At 36.0% G+C, this 22,429-nt stretch overlaps 1 protein-coding gene across 1 annotated transcript in view; it reads left to right on the top strand.

Annotated features, from left to right (window-relative positions):
• Window positions 1–18: 18 nt before the first annotated feature.
• The window catches only part of Atg4a (autophagy related 4A, cysteine peptidase), a 59,982-nt gene continuing 37,571 nt past the window's right edge, over window positions 19–22,429 (top strand). Inside the window, exon 1 of the mRNA XM_005404678.2 lies at window positions 19–197. Within this exon, the coding sequence (XP_005404735.1) occupies window positions 86–197 (112 nt within the window). The 5' untranslated portion in view covers window positions 19–85. The remainder of the gene's footprint in view (window positions 198–22,429) is intronic.

Here is a 22,429-nt window from a genome sequence, read left to right as displayed (position 1 = left end):
CGGTGTTTCTTTTCCCATAGCGCAGAGCTTCTGGGAGTTGCAGTTTGAGGGCCGTTCTAGGCTGGGAGGCGCCTTTCTTGTCCTCATGGACTTGGCCCCTAACAGCGCAGGACTACAAGCCCCAGGGTCACTTGCGACCTCCGTAGTCAAGTTGCCGGTGGAACTGGCCCACGATGACAGCTGGAGAATGGAGTCAGGTACGGAGAGCGGCTTCGTGTGAAACTGTGTGGAAGAGCTGGGGTGGGTGGTCTCTGTTGGTGCGCGCAGGGGAACACTTGAAACGGTGCAGGGGCGAGGCTAGAGAATTCCTGGAGCCTAAAGGTTCCGTTTCCCCGGGGCCCGGGACCTGTAGTGGCAGGCGGAAGGGACAACAGTTGGAACTGAGCTCGAACCGGTGACTGTAGCTACCCTCCCCCTTCCTGCCACCACCCAGGGAGTGGAAAAAAAGTAGGATTAAAAAAATCTCGCTGGAGTGGCATCAGGCCAGGGTTCTGCCACAGCAGTGATAGCATAGGACACCACAGTAAGGTGCTGTGCCAGGGTGATGTCAAAGGCAGGGTGTGATGCCGTGGGAGCCACTTGATACCTAAGAGATCTCAGGGAGTCCTTAGCTTGGTGACATTACCACTTCAGAAGGGTCATCCTCAGGATACGTGGTATGGGGTTGACACTTTAATATACAATAATGATGACAGCGAGGCTTTGCTAGAACTATTAAGCCGGTGGTGTTTCTTTTCATGGAAATCCCAAATAATGTCATAGCGAAAGAGATGCAAGGCTTTTCCTTCACAGGGCATATCCAGGATGGCATTTTGCCAAAACTAGGTAATGATAAAGAATACACTCAAGAAAGAAACTGGTTATGTTTATGTTTATCATATTGTGTTGTGGAACAAGGCTTGGCCAAGTTTCTGTAAAAAGCCAGGTAGTAAATATTTAAGGCTTCGCGGCCAACAGGTAAAACTGAGGCTATTTTGTAATTACTTTTATGACAAGAGAGAAAACAAATTCTCACAAACGTTTACTGATGAAATTCAAAATATAATAACAGTTTTACTATTAATAACATAAGAATGTAATTTTTGAAACACAGGAATACTGAGAATAGAAATTTTTGAAGCAATAACAATTTGCTTAGTTGGGGGCCAAAGTTAGTGTGCCCTATTACCAAAATTGACCGCAAATATTCATCTGTTATTGCTGATCTATAATGACATTTTCCATATATCATCTTTGAAAATGTCTTTTCATACAAACAGGTGTGCCAAACACTGATGTCAATCCATGAACATATATTTTTAAATTTTTATTTAAATACATTTCTTAAAGTTTCAGAGTAGTTTTAACTGTATAGGAAAGCTGCTAGTACAGTACAGTTCCCATATATTCTTCATCCAATTTCCTGTTTTTCCATTTTAATGACTTTACCGATATGCTTTACATATCACAATATTCACCTCTTTCAAAACTATATAGTTAAATGATTTTACTAAGTTCGTGGAGTGATGCAGCTATCACCAAAAGTCAGTTTCAAAATTCTTTCATCTTCCCAATAAGATCTCATGTCCAGGGCTGGGGATTTAGCTCAGCGGCAAAGCGCCTGCCTGGCAAGTGCAAGGTCGTGAGTTCGGTTCCCGCTACCGGACAAAAATCAAAAACAAACAAACAAAAAAAAAAACAAAAAAAAAAAAAAAAAAAGATCTCATGTCCACTTGCAGTTAATATCCATTCCCACTCCCAGCCTAGGCAACCACTAATATCTTTTGTCTCTATAAACCTGCCTACTTTGGACATTTTTTATAAATGAAATTATATAATATGTGATGTTTTGTGTCTGGCGTCTTTGATTTAGCGTGGTATTTTAAAGGTTCAACTATATTATCTAACAAGTATAAATGCTTTCTTACTTTTTACTGCCAAATAGTATTTTACTTTGTGGAGGTAACATATTTTTGTCTGTCTAGTTAGCAGTTGATGGACGTTTTGATTGTTTCCAATTGTTGGTTATTATGACTAATTCTGTTAAGAACATTCTCATGCAAGTCTTTGTGTGGGGGTATAGGTTTTCATTTCTCTTTGGTACATACCTAAATGTAGAATTACTGGGTCATAGGGAAGTTTTGTGTTTAACTTTTTGAGAAACTATAAAACTGTTTTCTAACATAGAAGAACCAATTTGCATTTCTACCACCAATATATGAAAGTTCTTGTTGCTCCACGTCCTCAGCAAAATTTGTGTCTGTTTCTTATTATAGTCATTCTAAGTGGATGTAAAATGATAGCTCACTGTGGTTTAAACTTTTATTTCCTTAATGACTGATGTGCTTGTGAATCATTTGTGTATCTTCTACAGTGAGTTATCTGTTTATCTTTTATCTATTTTAAATTCTGTTTTTAAGTGAGTTGTAAGAATTATTTATATATTTTAGATGCAAGTTCCTCTTAGCGGGCTGCTTGTCGTTCTCCTCTTTCTTTTTTTTTTGTTCTTTTTGAGACAGAGTCTTCCTATGCAGTTCAGGTTGGCCTTGAGCTTACTTTGTAGCCCAGGCTGATCTCGAACTCACAAGGATCCTCCTGCCTCAGCCTTCCGAGTGGTGGGATTACAGGCCTGCGCCACCACAACCACCTTGTCTTCTCTTCTTTATGGTGTCTGTTTTTTGGCATGGTATTAGGGATTGAACCTAGGACCTTTGTACTGAGATACATCCTCAATCATTTTAAAAGTTTTATTTTATTTTATTTTATTTATTTTTATTTTTGAGACAAGGTCTCATGAAGTTGCCCAGGCTAGGCTTGAAGTTGTGTTCCTCCTGCCTAAGTCTCCCAGAGTGCTGAGATTACAGGTGTGTACCACCGCAGTCACTTTTAATGTTGTCTTTTGAAGTGAAAAAGTTTTGAATTTTGGTGATGTCTCGTTCATCATTTTTTCTTTTATGGAGCATGCATTTAGTGTTATACCTAGGATGTCTACCTAATCTCTCAACAGTTATTTTTATTTCTTCTAGAAGTTTTATTGTTCTACCTCTTACATTTAAGTCTATCACTCTTTTTTATTTTAAAAAAATAGAAGAAGGAAAACATATTAAGAAACAGACATCCATTTACAAAATAGCATAAGAACAATACAAACAAAACAGAGTTACGGACAAAGTTGTAGGAAATTAACCATGGTTGTTGTATTACTTATTGATATCTTCAAAGTGGTTTCTCAGGAAAACAAATAGAGACATACAAGATTGATCAAACAACTAATAATTAACTATTCCTTTCTGTAGAGCAATAGAAGACAGTAGTACAACTATGTTAGCTATCCTGTATATACATATTTACATAATTTCCCCTTCTTTCCCTTTTCTTTTCGCACACCCCAGTTGCCCTTTACTTTTGAGCATTTTCCTTTCGTTTCACAATGTCTATCATGCCTCCTAGTTTTTATTCACTCTTTCAGGTCTTACACTAGTGAGACAATACGATGCTTACACATGCAGGTCTAATTTATTTCATTTTTGAGTATGGTCTCTAGTTGTGACCATTTACTTATGAAAGCCTTGAGTTTATCTTTCTTTATAGCTGAGTAATATTCCATTATCTAAAAGTACCACAATTTGTTTATCCAGTCCTTGGTGGATGGACATTTGGGTTGCTTCCACAGTTTAGAAATTACAAATTGCACTGCTATGAACATGGGTGCACATATATTGCTATGATATGATGTTTTCAGATCATCTGGGAAAATACCCAGAAGGGGAATAGCTGAGTTGAATGGGACCTCTAGACCTAGTTTACTGAGGAATCTCCAAACTGATTTCCACAGTGGTTTCACCAGTCTGCATTCCCACCAGCAGTGGAGAAGGGTTCCTATTTCTCCACAGCCTTGCCAGCATTTGTTATTGGTTGATTTCTTAATGGTAGCCATTCTTACTGGGATGAGATGAAATCTCAATGTTGTTTTAATTTGCATTTCTCACATGACTAATGATGTTGACCATTTTCTCATGTATTTATTTGCCATTTGTATTTCTTTATCTGAGAAATGTGTATTCATCTCAGCTGCCCATTTTTGGATTGGGTCTTTGAATTTGGGGGGTGCTGATGTTTTTTAATTGTTTATATGTTCTAGACAGAAGCCCTTTGTCTGAGGGACAGTCAGCTAAAATTTTTTCCCAATTTGTGGATTTCCTTTTTACTGTGCTGGTGATTTCTTTAGATGATCAGAAACTTTTCAGTATGATGAGATCCCTGTTGTTGAATCTTTGAAATATTTCACGTGCTGTTTGGTTTTTGTTCATGAACTCTCTGCCTACCCCTATGTCTTCAAGGTTTTTACCTACTTTTTCTTCCAATAGATTTAGTGTTTCTGGTTTAATATTGAGATCTGTGATTCATTTTGGCTTGAGTTTGGTGCATGCGGATAGGCTTGGGTCTATTTTCAGGCTTTGGCAGGTGGCAAGCCAATTTTTCCAGCAGCATTTATTAAAGAAGCTTTCGTTCTTTCAGTGAGTTTGTTTGGCCCCTTTATCAAAGATTAGGTTGCTAAGTGTGTTTGTGTTTGTGGCTGTGTCCGCCATTCTGTTCCACTGATCTTCCGGTCTGTTTTTTAGCCAGTACCATGTTGATTTTATTACAGTGGCTTTGTAGTATAATTTCAGGTCAAGGATTGTAATTCCACCTGACTTGTCCTTGTTGCCCTGGATTGCTTTTGCTATTCTGGGTCTCTTCTGGTTCAAGATGAATTTAAGGAGTGTTTTATCACTCACTTTGAGTTAATTTTTCTATATGGTGTGAGGTGAGGGTCTAAGTGCATCTTTTTTCATGTGGATATTCATATTGTCCCAGTACCATTTGCTGAATCTCCTATCAGTACCATCTTACATTGCTCTCCTATATTTGTCACAGCAGAAAATCCCACATCAGCATGCCACTATTGACTATATTTCATATATTTTCTAGTTTCACTGGTTTAGCTGTCCCATCCATGGTAGCATGTTACATTCAGTCATTCTGTCTCCTTATCGTCCTCTGGTTTGTGATAATTTTTCACACTTTGTTTGTTCTGAAAACCTTCATAATTTTGAGGTAATTGGTCAAATGCTTTATCCTTCAATTTGGTTTTCTCTGATGTGTTCCTTGTGACTAGACTGGGATTATATTTTGGGGAGGAAAGCTCCGATATGAAATATCATTCTCATCATGTACTATTGAAAGTACATTAGCATATCATGTTCATTGCTTGGAATAGAATTCTGTTAGATTACTTCCTTAATGTTTGTGTTTGGACTCCCATTTCATTGTGGATTAATCACTTTAAACTCTAGGGTGGAAGAAAGCCTCTCACTTGCATAGTTAAATGAATTTTGAAATATAGAAATGTCCTTTGCACTTGCTTTAAGGTCCAGACGCTGCTGCTGGAATTGTAGTTTGAGCTTGGAAAATATATATGCTGAAACTTGTGTGGAAATGGAGATATTGCTTCTTGTTTTAATTTTTTTTTAAAAAAGTCAGCTTTCTGGTTGTATGATCTGCCTACAGTAAATGTCACCCTTTTACATGTACAGTTCAATCTACTGGGATATGAATATATATATTGTGTAACCAGCACTACAACAGAGATACAGAATATTTTTATCATTCCCCAAAGATTTTTCATGTTTCTCTATGGTCCCTTTGTGGTTCCACTTATAGTTCTTGATAGCTGTTGATTCTATGACCTTGTAGTTTTTTAAGTATTCAACTTAATGATTATAAGTATTTATAGAGTTATGTTATCATCACTACAATTTTATTTTAAATCATTTCCATCATCCCAGGAAGAAACCTTATATTTATTTTTAATGACTAGCCATTTCTATCCTCAGTCCTATGCAATCACTAGTCTATTTTGTATCGTGCCATTTAATATAGATAGGATAATACAAAGTGTGGTTTTATATTTGGCTTTTTTCACCTACTATAGCATTTTTGAAGTTTATCCAAATTGTATCATGTATCAGTACTTCATTCCTTTATATGACTAAATAATATTCCATTTTATGGATCTAACATATTTTGTTTATTCATTCACATGTTTATTGGCATTTGACTTGCTATTACCTTTGGTTACTATGAACATCTGCCATAATTAGTAACATTTCTGTGTAAATTTCTATACAGGCGTATTTTTTCATTTCTCTTAGACATTTATCTAGGGGTGACATTGCTGGGTCATATATTAACACTGTGTTTAACTTTTTGAGGGACTGACAAGCTGCAAAAGTGGCTACAACCATTTTACCTTCTCAACAGTATTAAGGGTAAAATTTCTCTATATCTTTACCAGTACTTATTAATATATTTCTTTTTATTATAGCCATACTAGTGGTTGTGAAGTATTATCTCATATAGTTTTATTGTTTTGATTTGTCATAGCATAGGAAGTATATAAAGCATCTTAACATTACTTAGTACTCAAACAATATTAGTTGTTAAACGACTTTACTACAGTCTAGGTTTCTTTTTTTTTTATTTTAAAGATAAAAGGAGGGAAACATTAACAGACATACAACATTTTACAACATATCACAAGCACAATACAGACAATACAGAGTTACAAACAAAGTGGTAGGGAATTAACAATGGTGGTTGTATTACATATTGATATCTTCAAAGTGGCTCACATAAAGCATTATTATGTCTTGTAATTTTAGGTTGAATTAATTAGGAAACATTATCAAGTTTTCAGCAGAAGCTAATTCCCAAAGCCATCCAATGTTCAGTAATAGTGGTTGAAGGCAGTTCTTCCATGCACTGAAAAATGTAAAAATCATTTTTGCCTTGCTTTCTGTACAACAATATGGGAAAGGGCTGAATGTAACATGCCAGCCATAGTTTGCTAATGACCAGTATAGAGTAAATATGCCTTATATGGAGGAGATGTTCCGTAAGTATCAAGTTCATTATGGTGGTACAGTAGGCCTATTGTGTAGTAATCACAAAGAATTGGGTACAGTGACATTTCACCATATTTATACATCAAGGAATTTGATCTGGTTGCTAGAAACAGCTGGATAAACAACTGCAAATGCCTCTACTACTGAGTGACTTATTTAAATAGTCTTTTTTTAATGGACAATATATTGTGCTTTTATTTTATTTGGTAGACCTAGTGGTTAACTTTCAAAGTTTCTTAAGGCCAAGAGTAAGGTACTCCTTGACTTTTGAAAGTTGCAAAATAAATAGATGAGAAGAGAATGTCTCTTCTATGTTGCTGGCCCTAAGTTATTATGGAGGAACAATGTGGTTGCTATTTATGTCCATCAAAAGACAAAGGGGCCTTGTTAGGGTCTGACTCCCTTGCTACTCATGCGGTTGAATGTTCTCTGTTGCCTTTTCTACTGACCACCTAGATTGTAGATCCTACGACGCAACAAGTTAACCTTCTAGACTTAAAGAATAACACTAGTACCATTTATAGATCACATAGATTGTGTAATCCTTACAACAACTCTTATGAGATAGGTACTATTATCCCCCTACCCTTACCTATTTACAATAAGACAGGCACAGAGAAGTGAAGTAACATACCTAGTCAAAGTTAGAGCCTAACTTGAATATCAGGCCTAGTCACTCCACAACCTTAACATGTAACCGTTGTCACATTCTACTAAACACTGCTGAAGGTAGAATTATGTGTGTATGCACACCCCAGATAATGCATTACCAATTCCTGTCAGAGTACTTTGGGTTGTAGTTCTGCTTGATTGTGGGGAAATGACCTGTTTTTCATACTCTAGAGCAGCATTGCCCAGTAGAACGTTTTGGTAAAGTTCTATGTCCATTTTATTCTAGTATGCTACCCACTAGGCATATTTGGCTATTGAGCACTTTGAAATGTGATTAGGAATTAAATTTTAAATTATATTTCCTTTAAATTTAAGTAGCTTCCTATGGCTACTGGTACCATTTTGGACCGTACAGAGCGGTACGGTCCCCCACTTGTTCCTTTGTAATTATCACTACATATTTCAACCAGTACAAATATTTTTTTCCATAGCACAGCTAGGAATTAATATTTTCTGTAGGGAGAAACAACTTGGAGGCACCATGTACAGAATGTGTGCAAATAAATTAACTGCATGACCATTACAGGGGTAGTTCTGGCTTATGTAGCATGAAACTTCTCCATTTTAAAAATTGTTTTTAATTGTTATTTTTTGGGGTACCGGAAATTGAACTGAGGACCTAGCACTTACCAGGCAGGTACTGCACTGCTGAGCTATATCCCTGGATGAAACTTCACCATTCTTACCATTCACTAGATAAGGTTTGAACGACTGACCCCAAAACACATTATAACTAATTTTTGTATTGTTTGCAAATGTAATTTATGTGCCAGAGTTTCATAATTTCTAGTTGCCTGATATAAAATGAGACATTTTAATCTGTGGCTATTTTTCAAAATCATGTGTTTCTTTATACCATTAAATAGATCTTAGAGGAGAATGTCTCTTTTATGCTTCTGGCCCCAAGAAACATATGTGTTGTATGTAACTGACCTACAAATTATTCCCATTTAAAATCTATTCTTTCATAAAAGTAGCATACTGTTACAGGCTATTAAAATAAATTAATCTCTAAATAACCTATTGGTCGAATCCATTTGTTATTTATTTAGTCCCTGAGTTTTAGTTTCCACACTGCTGTTTCTGAGTTATTTGCTTTATAAGTGGTTTCTTTTTAAATTTTTTTCTATTATGAATAATAAAAGAGCCACAAGAAGTTGCAAAAATAGCACAGAAATGTTCTATGCCATCTTCATCCAGTTTACCTCAATCATTACATTATACCTAACTATAATACAGTACCAAAACCAGGAAATTGATCTTGGAACAATGTGTGTGTATAGTTCTTTGTTACTTTTTGTCATGTTATCGATTGGTTTAACCATCAGTGTAATCAGGAAACATTCCAGTACTGGCCCAATATCCTGTGCTACCTCTTTATTGTCATAAGCATCATGTATACCCACCAATCATAACTCCTGACAAATACTAATTTGTCCTCCTTCTAGTCCGCCAGCTTGTTTATTTGGCACGTTTTTTGATACACTGTATTTTCACTTTCATTCAGTAAAATGTACTTTTACTTCCTCTGAAACTTCCTCTTTGACCAATGGATTATTTAGAGGTTTGTTGCTTAATTTCCAGTTAATTGGCAGCTTGTTCATTTTCATTCTGTTCTTAATTTCTAGATTGATTCCATTATATTCAGGAAACAGTACGCATAATTTCAGTTATTTCAAATTTGCTCATGTTTGCTTTATGACTCAGGATATGATCTGCCTCAGTGAATGTCTCATATGGGCTTGAAAAAATGTATATTCTGGTGTTATTGGGCAGAGTGTTCCATATATGTCAGATCTTAATAGCTGGTTGTATTTTTCACATATTCTGTACCCTAGATTATTTTCTGTCTGGTAGATGTATATCTACCAGAATAAGGAACATGTTGAGGTCTCAGACTATACTTGTTGACTTATCCGTTTCTCTTTTCAGCTGTATCAATTTTTACTTAATTTATTTTAAGACTATTGCTCAGTGCATACATCTTTAAGATAGCTGTTTTCTTGATGGATTTATGTTTTTATCCTTATAGAGTTTCCCTTTGTCCCTGGCAATTTTATTTGCTCCAAAGTCTAATATAGCCATTGCTGCTTTTAAAAAAAAGTTTGCCTACTGTATCTCTTTCCATCTTTATATGTTCATTCTACCTATATTGTTATATTTGAAGTGAATTTCATGTAGACAGCTAATAGTTGATATGGTTTAGATCTAAAATGGTCCTCAAAGCGTTGTGTGTTTGTGAGGTGATTGGATTATGGGGGTCTTACAGCTGACTTGCTGTTGAGTGGGCCACTGTGGGTATGAGCTGGAAGGATATATCTCTCTTCCCTGCTTCTCTCTGCGTTCCCACTACCATGAGCTGAGCAGCTTCTCATATGCCTTGCACCTCTGCTCTATTGTTTCTTCTTGGAAGCTGGCTAAACATGAACTGAAACATGAGCCAAAATTAACCTCACCTCCTTTGAGTTGCAGGTGTCAGGTATTGTCTCAGTGATGAGGAAATGACCAAGACAGTCATGGTTTTATCTACTCTGCCAGTGAAAGTATTTTTTGATACCTTTAGACCATTTACTTTTAATGTGATGATTGATACACTAGTATCTAAGTGCCATTTTGGTAATTTAATTTTCTGTGTGTTCTCCCTGTTCTTCCTTTCTCAGCTTTCTTTTACCTGGCTTCCTGTGGGTTGCTAATACCTTTTTCACATTTCATATTTATAGTGTTTTTTAGCACTTTTTTCTCTTTTTCTCTGTTATGCTTAGAGTGACCGCTGTACAGATAAATATGCAAACTTGTATACATACATCTATATGTATGGCCATATTTATGTGTATATATGTTCTGTACTAATATATGTATGTCTCTGTGTATACATATACAAAGATATGTTATATATGTATATGCATAGTGGCTACTCTAGGCAATATATTATAGGTAGATAAATTCTAATAATTTCCTCTGTGAGATTTTACCGATTTGAATAGTGTGTAGAAACCATACCTCCTTTAAATCACATTCCCTTCTTCCATTTGTAATACAATTTTCTTAAATGTTTCTACTACACATTTAGAATCACATAAATATTATGATTTTTGCTTTAGATGTCAAGCATAATTTACAGTACTATGCAAATGAAGAGAAGTCTGTTATATTTACATTTTCAGCTCTTTGTATCATTCTTTCTTCTTTCCCATCCAGTTTCCCTCTTTTATCTTTTTCTTTCTATTTCACAAACTCCCTTTATTATTTCTTTAGGTATATTTGCTTGCAACAAATTCTTCGGCTTTCTTCATCTGAGAATGCTTCGATTTTCCCCTTAAAGAATATTTTTTGTTGGCTGTAAGATTCTGCATTGACACTTCTTTTTTTTCAGCACTTGAAAAAAAAAGAGTCATTTACCTATGGACTTCCAGTTAAGAAACCTGTCTTATTGAAATGTTGTTTTTTTTCTCTGTGAGGCATCATTTTTTTTCTCAATGCTTTCAAGATTTTTTCTTTTTTTCACTACTAAGGAATGTCTTTACGTGGAATTCTTTGGATTTATCCTATTAGGGTTTACTCAGGTTCTTGAACCTATAGGTTTATATCTTTTACCAAATTTTGGATATTGTTCATATTAATTAGCTTGATTTAGCCATTTCATAATGTATACCTATATCAAAATATTTTATTATACATAATAAATATATATCAATTTTTGACAAACATATTAATTTTTAAAAATTAACATTAATTTTTAAAAATTTGACAGATTTTCACAAATAACTTTTTGAATACTTTGTTAGCCCCACACGTTTTTCTTTTCCTTCTGAAACTTGGATGACATGAATGTATAGTATACTGTTATAGTTCCATGTGTCCCTGACACTCTGTTTACTCTTTTCCAATTTATTTTCTCTCTGCTGTTCAGATTGAATAATTTCTATGTTTTCATAATCAATTTCACCAGTTCTTTCCTGTCGTCTTTTTTTTGCTACTAAGCCCATCTGGCGAATTTTTCATTTTGGTTATTGTATTTTTTCAGTTCTACAACTTTCATTTGTTTCTCTTACATCTTTTATTTCTTTCGTGAGACAGTCTATTTTTTTGAACATTTGTTTCCAATATTTTTGTAACTGCTTGCTGAAGCATTTTAAAATAACCAATTTAAAATTCTGGGGAGATAATTTCAGTATCTGTGTCATCTCAGTGTTGGTGCCTATTGAATGTCTTTTCTCACTCAAGTTGACATGTTTCTGGTTCTTTAATTATTTGAGGAAGTTCCATACTGTTTTCCATAGAGCTTGTATCATTTTATAATCCCACCAACAATGATGTACAAGAGTTCTAATTTCTCTACATCTTTGTCTTCACTTGTTATTTTCTATAGCCATCATAATGGAAATGAAGTGATTCCTGAATGAGGTTTTGATTTACATTTCTCTGGAGATTAGTGATACTGAGCATCTTTTCATATGCTTGTTGGCCAATATAAGTGTATGTCATCTTTCAGCAACTGTTTATTTAATTTTTTGACAATTTTAAAATTAGTTTGTTTGAATTTTTGTTGAGCTGTAGGAGCATTTTATATATTCTAAATATTAACCCCTAATCAGATATATGATTTGCAGATATTTTTTCTAATTCTGTAGTTTGCCCTTTCACTGTTGGTTGCAGCTAATGTTCAAATTTTTTTGAATTTGATATAGTCTTGTGTGATTTTTATTCTTATGCATGGCTTTTTGTGTTATTTTCAAGTCTAATGTCATGAAAGAGAACTATATGTTCTCTTCTAGGCATTTTATAGTTTTAGGTCTTGTGTTTAAGTCTTAATACATTTTCAGTTAATTTTTGTATATGGTATAAGTGTCCAAATTCATGCCTGTAGATATCCAATGTTCCAAAACTATCTGTTGAACAGTCTGTCCTACATTGAGTGGTCTTGGAACTCTTATCATTTGGTAGTATCGACTATAGTTATTATTTGGGCTTTCCATTATATTCCATTGGTCTACTCGTCTGCTTTCATGCTAGTATCAAACAATTTTGATTATTACACTTTCATAATAAGTTTTGAACTTGGGAAGATTTTTAGCTTCTAACTTTGTTCTTTCTAAAAATTGTTTTGACTAGTCGGAATCCTTTGGGATTGCATATGAACTTTAGGCTGAATCTTCTTCTATTTCTGCAAAGAATGTCATTGGGATTTTAAAAGGGATTCTGTTGAATCTGTGTATCACTTTAGGTAGCATGGACATCTTAATAATATTCAATCTTCCAATCTCTGAGCATGGCATGTCTCTTCATTTACTTTTGTTTTCTTTAAATTCTTTTGACAAAGATTTGCAGTTTTCCATTCAAAACTATATACAAATTGAAAAATGACTATCAAGTAATAATTTATTCTTACACTTTGCTTTTTCAATAACATCAGGGTACATAACTATGAATAACGTACAATTCTTTCCTGCTTGGCAAAATTATTATTCATGCTAGATGCTCTGCTTAGTCAGGCACTGACACTTCAGATGGCTTCTATATCCTACAGTAGAATGGGAACTGGGCATATAGTCTTCTTGTAGCTGAGGCCCTGGCAGGACTGCCTAAGGGTGGTAATTAAGAAAGGCGGCACCAGGGTGTGAGTAGAGAGAAACTAAACCTTGAATTTTACTTCCTTCAAGAAGCCCTCTCTGACTATGCTTACCCATGTTAACCTTCTTTATCTGGCTTCTTATAATGTTTGCCTCTACTATACAGCCTAATACTCACCTTCTCTGATCAACTAGAGTGAAATCTCAGCTGACTCTTTGGAAAAACGGCATTTTTAATAATTAGTTTTTCCCAGTGGCTTATTATTTGCCCTATTTAAGCATCATGAGCTCCTAACACTAACCATTCTGAATGGAATTCTCTAAAAAAATCTGTTCCCCTGACTTCTTAAACATAGTAGGGCTAAGGATGTAGCTCAGAATGCTTCCTTCACATGTGCAAGACTATGGGTTCAATCCTCAGCAAGGCAAACCGACAATAACAAAATTTTAAAGAGTATATGGACCATAAATCTTTTTTTGTGTAAGGATCAATTTTTATGACTATCAGAATTATCTCAAAACTCTTCCTGTCAATACGTGTTTGAGCAGCATCTTTTGTAGAATATTATAGACTAATATATAAATATTATATTAGCCTATAAAATCATGATATTCTAAGTCATACTGAAAGGTTTTTAGGGCTGGGGATATAGCTCAGCAGCACAGCGCCTTCCTGGCAAGTGTGAGGTCCTGAGTTCGATTCCCTGTATCAAAAAAAGACCTCCATTCCTCAGGGCTCAAGTATTAAGCTCCAAGGAAATCAAACTCTAAGGCGTACTGAAAGGTTTTTACTGTTTGCCCTTGTTTAATGGTTCCAGAACCTTAAATTTGGGTATGTGTATTTGTGTGTAAGAATCCATATTAGGGTTTTATTAATTTCTGTCATTTTCCTTGTCATTTGTCCCTTCTTGCTACTGTCAAGCTACTTCTGTAAATTGTCTCCCCTTCACCACCTGGATAACTCCAATAAAGGGTCCTTGATTGGACTTGATGCTTGAAAGCAGTCTTCTCACGGATCCCAAGAGGTTCAGGATTTACCTTCTCTAGTCCCTTTTGTTTCTTTATTTGGATGCTTGCTCTGCTTGGAGAGCATCACCCTGGGCCTATGAACTGAATCTCCAGGAACAGAAACCACTGGAGCCCTTGAAACCACATCACTCGAATTTTTCCTTTCAAGATTCTCTCACACTACAGGGCTCTCCAGTTGGGGGTTGCCTGCCAGGGCTGCTGGAAAGAACCGTTGGTGATAGAAAGTATTTTGAAGTAACTCTAGGCTGTAGCACCTCCTCTCATGAGAGAAACAAACTTCAAATGGTGATACAAGAAAATTACCTTCCATTTAGGGCTCTGGTAGAGTATTTGAGGTTATCGACAAGGAGCTCAGAGTGAGAATTATTTTATAATTTCATTTTCGAGGTCATGATGAATGGTACAGAAGGACATTAAGGTGCTATATGTATAGCAGGGCTGTTGCAGAAGCATTTCAAAGTTCTCAGTGTGTGAACTGAATATAATGACTAGTACACGGCTATAGGTGCATCTACAACTCACCACTGGGAAAAGCAAGGAAGGAAGTTTTCAGTTATACTAACTTTTACACATCCATTTTCAGTGCTTACTTCAGTGGAGTTTTTCAACTACTTAGAGGTGTTAGAAACTGAGTATATTTGTTGATCCTGACTCTGGTGAAATGTAAGGTATGTGAAACTGGAGTATAAGCTTTAAAATATAAGTATATTTGCTACTGATTACACCTGGGTGCGAATGCTTATTAAATATTTGGTTTGGGGCATATTTTCATTCTTTTAAAACAGGGTTTTGCTGTGTTCAAAGGCTAGCTTTGAACTTACTATATATTCCAGGCCAGCCTCGAACTCGTGGTGATCTCCTGCCTCAAACACTGAGGCTATTTTCTTCTGAGAAAGAACTCTGTTCCATTTTGTGGCACCCTGAGTTCACCACGTGGCCCGGGCCAGCCTCGAACTCGTGGTGATCCTCCTGGCTCAGCCTCCCAAGTGCTGGGATTATAGGCATGTGCCCAATGACCGGCTGGTTTTAGGCATATTAACATTTCTTTAAGTTTACAAATCACTTTTGTATCAATTTTATGATTTGATCCTCCTTATAAGGCCATAGAGAAAGTATTAATTTCTTTTTGTGACTGAGGAAAGCTAGCCTCAAAGAGCTTGCAAGACTGGTCCAAGGTTGCTTGACTATAAAACGAAGAGCAGAAATAAGACCTATGAATTGGCTCTCCTAATTCATAGGCCGTCAGTATATTTGGTCTACTATGGTCTCTTATAATAAGATTTGGGGAACAAATTTGTTGAAAAGTAAACTTTGGCACATTAAAATTTAAAACAGTTTATTTGTGCAGACTGATTAATGAATTGTGAAATCGTAAGTAATTTGGCTCCATAGAGGGGACATGAAGGGAAAATTTCTATATCATGTTTACAGAAGTAAGACAAAGGAAATGTTTGATTGGTTAAAATAGAAAGTCCCTAGAGATTAACTGGTGGTTTCTGATAGATAAATTCTTTTATTAGATGTTAGCTGGAAGTTTTTGATGGACTAAACTTAAGATTCATTTTCCTGTTTACACTGAGTTGGAAGCTGATTTGCTTAAGTAGGAATCTAAAACACTGGAGCCACCTTGGCCTATAGCCTTCCTAAAAAAATACAAATTCAATATATTCCCCTAACGAGGACCAGATAATGCTATAGTAAGAAAAAAAAACCCAATTAATATAATAGTGAATTCATAGTCATAGTCATAAATATAGCTAACTTTTGAGACCCTCATAAATTAAAAAATTTAATAAATTACCCTTATAGATAATATCTGAAGTCTCCAACTGCTTTCATTTAGATTTGATGTAAGTGTGTGTACAGGGGGTAGAATAAATTAATTATACTTCTGCTTTTGATAATGAAAAATTATATTGTTGTTAGCCTAATCTTGATCCCTATTACCCCTGCAAAAGAAGTAATGTTAGAATAGAGACTTATTGTTTTTTCTCTCATTAAAGTATTCTTATAGACAGTCAAGTACACAAATTTTAAGGTAAAGTTCAGTGAAATTTTATGTATGTGTAAGCCCCACCTAGATGAAGATATAGATATTTCTAGCCCCTCAGAACATTCTTGCTTACCTCATCTCATTTAGTTCCCTTTCTCCAGGGTAACAACTATTCTGACCACTATCATTATAGTTTTGCCTGACCTCACACTTTATGTATGTACAATCATGCTATATGACTTAGTTACTTTTCTCATTGCTAAGGCAAAATACCTAGCATCCAAAGTTAGAGGAGGAAAGGTTTTATTTAGCTCACAGTTTGTAGAGGTTTCAATTCATAGTTGGCTGGTTCCAAGGCAGGGTGGCATGGCAGAGGGATATCGCAGAGAAGAAATAGTTCATAGCAGGCAGAAGACAGCAAGCTACAAGTGACAAGCAGTGACTCTGTGTGTCCTTTATATCTTATCCAGACTACACACCCCTACAGTGGGTAGCTCTCACATCCCCGGTGGGGCAGCCTTAATCCTAACATTATACCACGAATTGATCCCAGCATCATATCCTTGATCCTAGCAGCACATACCCTAGATCCAGCCACCTCTGAAAAGCCCCACCCATGACCAAATGAGTCTTTGGGGGAACATCTAGACGTATAGCATAACACTATATGTACTTTTTATGTCAGTCTTCTTTTGTTCAGTGTAGTGTTTTTGATACTTGGTTCTTTTTCATTGTTGTGTAGCATTCCCATTTATACTACATTTAAAAATCCATTCCCTTATTGATGGATTTGGGTTGTTTCTAGGTTTGGGATGTTATGAATAAAGGTACAGTGGATATTTTTAACCATATTTTTGGCAGATATAACCACTCACTTTTTGGATAAAACCTAGGAGTAAAATTGCTAGGGTAGGTACAATAACAAAACCCATAATTTTTCACTTTGAAAAAGTCTTAATGAAATAACTGATATCTGAGTACCTTATAAGGAAACCCACTTTATAAAGAGTCACATTTGAAGATGTAACTGGGCCTGTGTTTTGTTTAGCAGGTTCAGATTTCCTGCCTGTCAGACATTAGAGAATGCTTTTGCTTTAGTCTATGGGCTGAGTCTTTCATGCTTGTGGGTAGATATTTATTTTCCTAATGTCTAGTACACATGTGCACATCATGGATAAGGAGACATTTAATTGCCAGCTCTGTCTTCCTCAGATGATGTCACATTCTTTTTTATTGGGCAACATGGCTTCAATGGTCATAAAATAACATAGGAAAATCAGGTTCACTTTATAGAAATTTGGCTTAGGATTAACTTGGGATACATCTTTTGCTTTGAAAGTGAAGGTACATGTATAATCCTAAAACTTAACTCTGACAGTATAATTTTACATTACTTCTAAGGTAAAGAATTATTAAACATCGTATGTCTGCTGGCAACATTTACTAGTGAAGTGTGATGTTGAAAGGGTATGGGGAAAATTCCTGTGGTCTAGGAAAAGGGAGAGGTGGCTAAAACTGCAGTGAAAACTAGGAAAGTGCTTCAAATTAAGAGTATGTTTTCTGGAAAGGACACTGTAGTTCTCCTGTGGTAGTGGAACACTTAGCATGCTATTTTAACCCCTCCCTCAACAAAGATCATCATTTTTCCAATAAAGATAGTCATTTTCTTTGTATCAGAATTTAATTTGATAAAGAATAGTTTTAAAAAATAGAGATTGTTTTATAGGCAGTGACCTGGCACACAACTTCTGGTGTGCAAATTTCTGGAGGTATTGGAAACTCTCAGGGGCCCCATGAAGCCTAAATCCAGTAGCCTTACCAAGGCTGCCATGTCCAGGCTCCAGCTGCCACTCCAGCTGCCTCTCCAGCCTCAATCGTTGCCAGTCTGTGTGTGGCATAACGATTGCACAGTCTCTCTGCCCTCAGTGTTTTGGTACAAGCTTCTTTTCCCTGGAGCATTCTTTCTCGCCCAATTTGCTTAACTCTCACTCATCCTTTAGGGCTGTGTTAAACCTTTCTTTCTGAAGCCTCTTCATGGCCCTAGATTGGCTTAATTATTCTCTTCTATGTTCCCTTACCCTCCCACCCCCTGCAGACATCCACCATGTAGTATCAAAATAAACTTTCCCTTTTTCTCTGTCTTCCCATTAGACTTGGAATTGCTAAGTATGTTGCTATCCCCATGGCCTAGGACAGGATTGTTACACTGACATTTCAATAGCCATATCAATCACTTTTCACATGTAAGTGTTCTGAAAACTGTAAATGGCTTTACCAAGACTTGGACTCTACTGGCTGTCTTTATACAGTCTGTCTTGATTACTGTTTCATTGCTGAGAAAAAAACACCTGGCACCCAAGTAAACATTAGACAGCCTTTAGAGGATGAGTTATCACAAGTACTATGCCCAGAGCTGTTGGAGACTCCTAGATGATCACTACATGAACTGAGACTTTAAGGAGTTCATTCCAATAGCAGAGAGATGACATATCCACATATAAAAATAATCTAAAGTACAAAGGGTACAGTACTATAAAGTAAGTATAAATAACTAAAGTAACTTGGAGTTTTGGAAGAACTTTCCCCAACTTATTGGAAAAATTGAAGAATAGTTTATAAAGAAAATAGCATTTGAGATAGGACTTAGGGGCAAGTAGTATAGGAATAAGCAAAGATAAAAATCTCCAGTCTATCACGAAGTTTATTTTGACTAGAAACATCAGATACTGTAAAAGAAGTAGTGAACAATAGGAAACAACTGGAAATATAGGAAGGCCCTTAAATGTCATGTTAAGGAGGTTGTATTTGATTCCTATCAGGTGGAACAGTCTTGGAAGACTGGAAGTTAGTGATTTAGTGACACTAGCAGAGAGATCCCTTAAAATTAGTCTTAGTATCTTCATATGATATCTTCATATATCTTCACATCATATCTTCATATGATATGATATGGCATATCTTAGCAAATCATTATTAAGTAATGAATTTAGTTGATAATTTTACTGAATAGCATAGAAAAAATACAAGACCTTTAGCTCCTTAACCTTTTTTTTTTAACCAGTCTTTTATCACTAGAAATCTAGATGAGGTAACAGAGCATATAACTGACTAGTTCTGAGAAATTGAAATTAAAATTAAAATTGACAAGGGAAAGACACATTACCAAGACATAAATGCCTCATAAAAATGTATAGACATATAAAGTGTTGTTTGCTTAGGAGTTGTGTCCAAAGCATTGCCTTTAGCTGTCTAGAAAAATCCAGACACAATATATAAATTACACTATTAATGTTTATTCCTTTTGGGTAATTTTAGATTACTTCCTGTTTAGTGCACCTATATTGTTTTAACCTCAGACTGTCTACTCTTACTCTGCCCTATAAACAGTGAGTAGTGCATTATCAGTGGGTTTTATGGTATGTTATATAATCACAGCATTTGGCTTCTTGCCAGTTTAGGCAGGCCTTCAACACTTTAGGCCTGGATTATCACAAAAAACTTTCCCATTGCTCTCCTGTATTCATTGCCTTGAATCTAGGTTTCATTATGACAACAGTGTATAGTGAGAAGAATACTGTATGAACAGTAAGATTAGCTTGGTTTGAATCCTGGTTAGACCTCTCACTAGCTATGTGACCTGCTGTAGTCATATTCCCTCTCCTGAGATTCTTTTCCTTCAACTCCAAAATAGAAAAAAAATAGTCCCTTCCCTGGATATCTCAAGGGGCTATCTCCATGACCACATGAATGTGCTTTAAAATCTGTAAATAAATTTACTAAGACATGGACTCTACTAGCTGTCTTCATGCATTCTGTTTTGGTTACTTCTTCATTGCTGAGACAAAATACCCAATACTCAAAGTAAAGGAAGAAAGGTTTAGTTTAGCTTACAGTTTTTAGAGGTTTCAGTCCATAGTTGGCTGGCTCCAAAGCAGGGTGGCACGGAAGAGGGATATCATAGAGGAAAAATGGTCCATGTCAGAGCAGGTAGGAGGCAGCAGCCACCAAGAAGGAGCAAGTAGCAAGCCTCCCTTTCCTTTTTATAACATCTTGATTACGAACCTTTTGAGTGGTGCCACTCACACCCAGGGTGGAGCTTCCGTTATCTATACCTAGAACTCTGCTCATTCCAGTCAGTGGACTAATTTAGTACTGTACACCCTTAATCCCAGTGACATACGCCCTAGATCCAGCTAGCTCTAAGAAGCTCCACCTATGAGTGCATGAGAATTTGGGGGGATGTCTATATACAAGCCATAACACACTGCAAAAATCCAGTCCCATGGCAATTCCTTTATCTCATTTTTCAATATTCCCCAGAACAAAAAAAAAATTCTCCAGAACCTACCGCCTCTTCAATACATACAAAATTATGATATTCCCCTCATCAGAAGTATTCTCTTATCTCTGTTCATCAAAATCTAAATAATAGTCTAAAGAGCAGTTTAAATCACACTTCCTCTTTGATAATTCCATTGCTTATTGATCTCCCCCTTTACTAAATATTGACCACATTTAGTTATTGTCAACATTTTCCTGTACATTGTTTTTGTTGTTCATAATAGCTCCTTTATATAAGGTCCATATATTTAACTAGATTTTGAGTTCATGATACTTAGCTGATTCATTCAACGTTTAGTGAATGTTCGTGAGGCCATTTTCTCTGTAATTCTTGTAGAACCAGTTTATAACTTGATGAATAATTGTGAGTTCATTTATTTAGAAATCCATACACAGAATCTTAAGAGAAATCTTCCTATGGCTTAGAATACTCCTCCTAACATCTCATCCTACTCTCACAATAAAAAAACCCTTAGAATAGATCTAGTAGACCTTTTTGAGGCAATGGAACTGTTCTATAGCCATGCTGTCCCATATGGTAGTAGTTAGCCAGCCACATATGACTGATATGTTCTTAAAATGTGACTAGTGCTATGAGTGACTGAATTGGAGGCTGGTTCTGAGGATTGAACTCAGGTCCTTATACACATGCATTATAACTGAGCTACATCTCACCCCCTAAATTGTAAATTGTCTTAAATTTACAGTATAGTGTAGGCCTAGACAATGATTTTCTAACTTTTTTTATCACAGTAACATAATGAAAAATACATTTTAAACTGTAACTAGCATTTTTATCACAGTAACCCAATGAAAAATACATTTTAAATTGCAACTTGATTTGTATTTATGCATGAAATAATATTTACCATTATAATGTATGATATACTCTCATTGACTTTCTGTTTTATACTAAGTGCAACTCACTGTGTAGATTTCACAACCCACTATAAATTACAATATGCTGTTTTAAAATGTACTGTATATTTTATAGATAGAGAATCTGAGGCCCAAAGAATTACAGGAGGTGTATTAGTTAGCTTTCACATCACTGGAACAAAATACTCAGTACCTGAAAGTTAAAGGAAGAAAGGTTTATTTTGGTTCAGGGTTTTTAGAGCACTCAGTCCATGGATGGTTGGCTCCAAGGCAGAAACAGCATGACAGAATGGAAGCCAGGAAGAGAGAGAGAAGGGCGCAGCTGAGGACAAGAATACACCCTTCCAACTTGCATTGCCAGTGACCTACTACATCTAAACAGTCCCCAACTCTACAAGTCACACAACTACAGGAGATTTTGGATCTAAATCATAACATTCTATTCCTGTTCCCCAAAAGGCTCATGTCTATCTTATTATGCAAAATGCATTTAGTCCATCTCTGAGAGTCTCCCAAGTCTTAACTGTTGCAACACTGCTGAAAAATCCAAATGCAAAGTCTCCTCTGAGACTCAAGGCAAACTCTTAGCAGCCCCTGTAAAAATAAAAAGAAAGTTAAATATGTCCAATCAACATACAATGGCACAAGATAAAAATTTTCATTCCAAAAGGAAGAATAGAGGAATAGAAAGGAATGAGATCAAAACAAGACTGAAACCCAGTAAAGCCAACATTAAATTCTGAAGTTCCACGTCCAGTGCATGGGGCAAATTGTGATGAGATATAAGCTCCACAGGGGTTGGGTTGCCTGACCCTGCAGCATTGCTGGCTGCAGCCCATATGACCTCTCTCAGACTGGTTCCACTTACTACCTACAGCTTTCCTCAGCAGATGTTCTATAATCTTGGCATCTCCAACTTTGTGGGGCACCCACAGTACCTTTGGTTTAACTCTCACAGCTTCATGGACTACCCTCTCAGGGGATCCTTGACTAATCCCAGGCCTTTCTTTGAAACTTCC

The sequence above is a fragment of the Chinchilla lanigera genome, unplaced genomic scaffold (genome assembly GCF_000276665.1).
Source record: "Chinchilla lanigera isolate Chin_1 unplaced genomic scaffold, ChiLan1.0 scaffold00089, whole genome shotgun sequence".
Lineage (NCBI taxonomy): Eukaryota > Metazoa > Chordata > Mammalia > Rodentia > Chinchillidae > Chinchilla > Chinchilla lanigera.
This window is presented reverse-complemented; position numbering and strand designations above follow the sequence as displayed.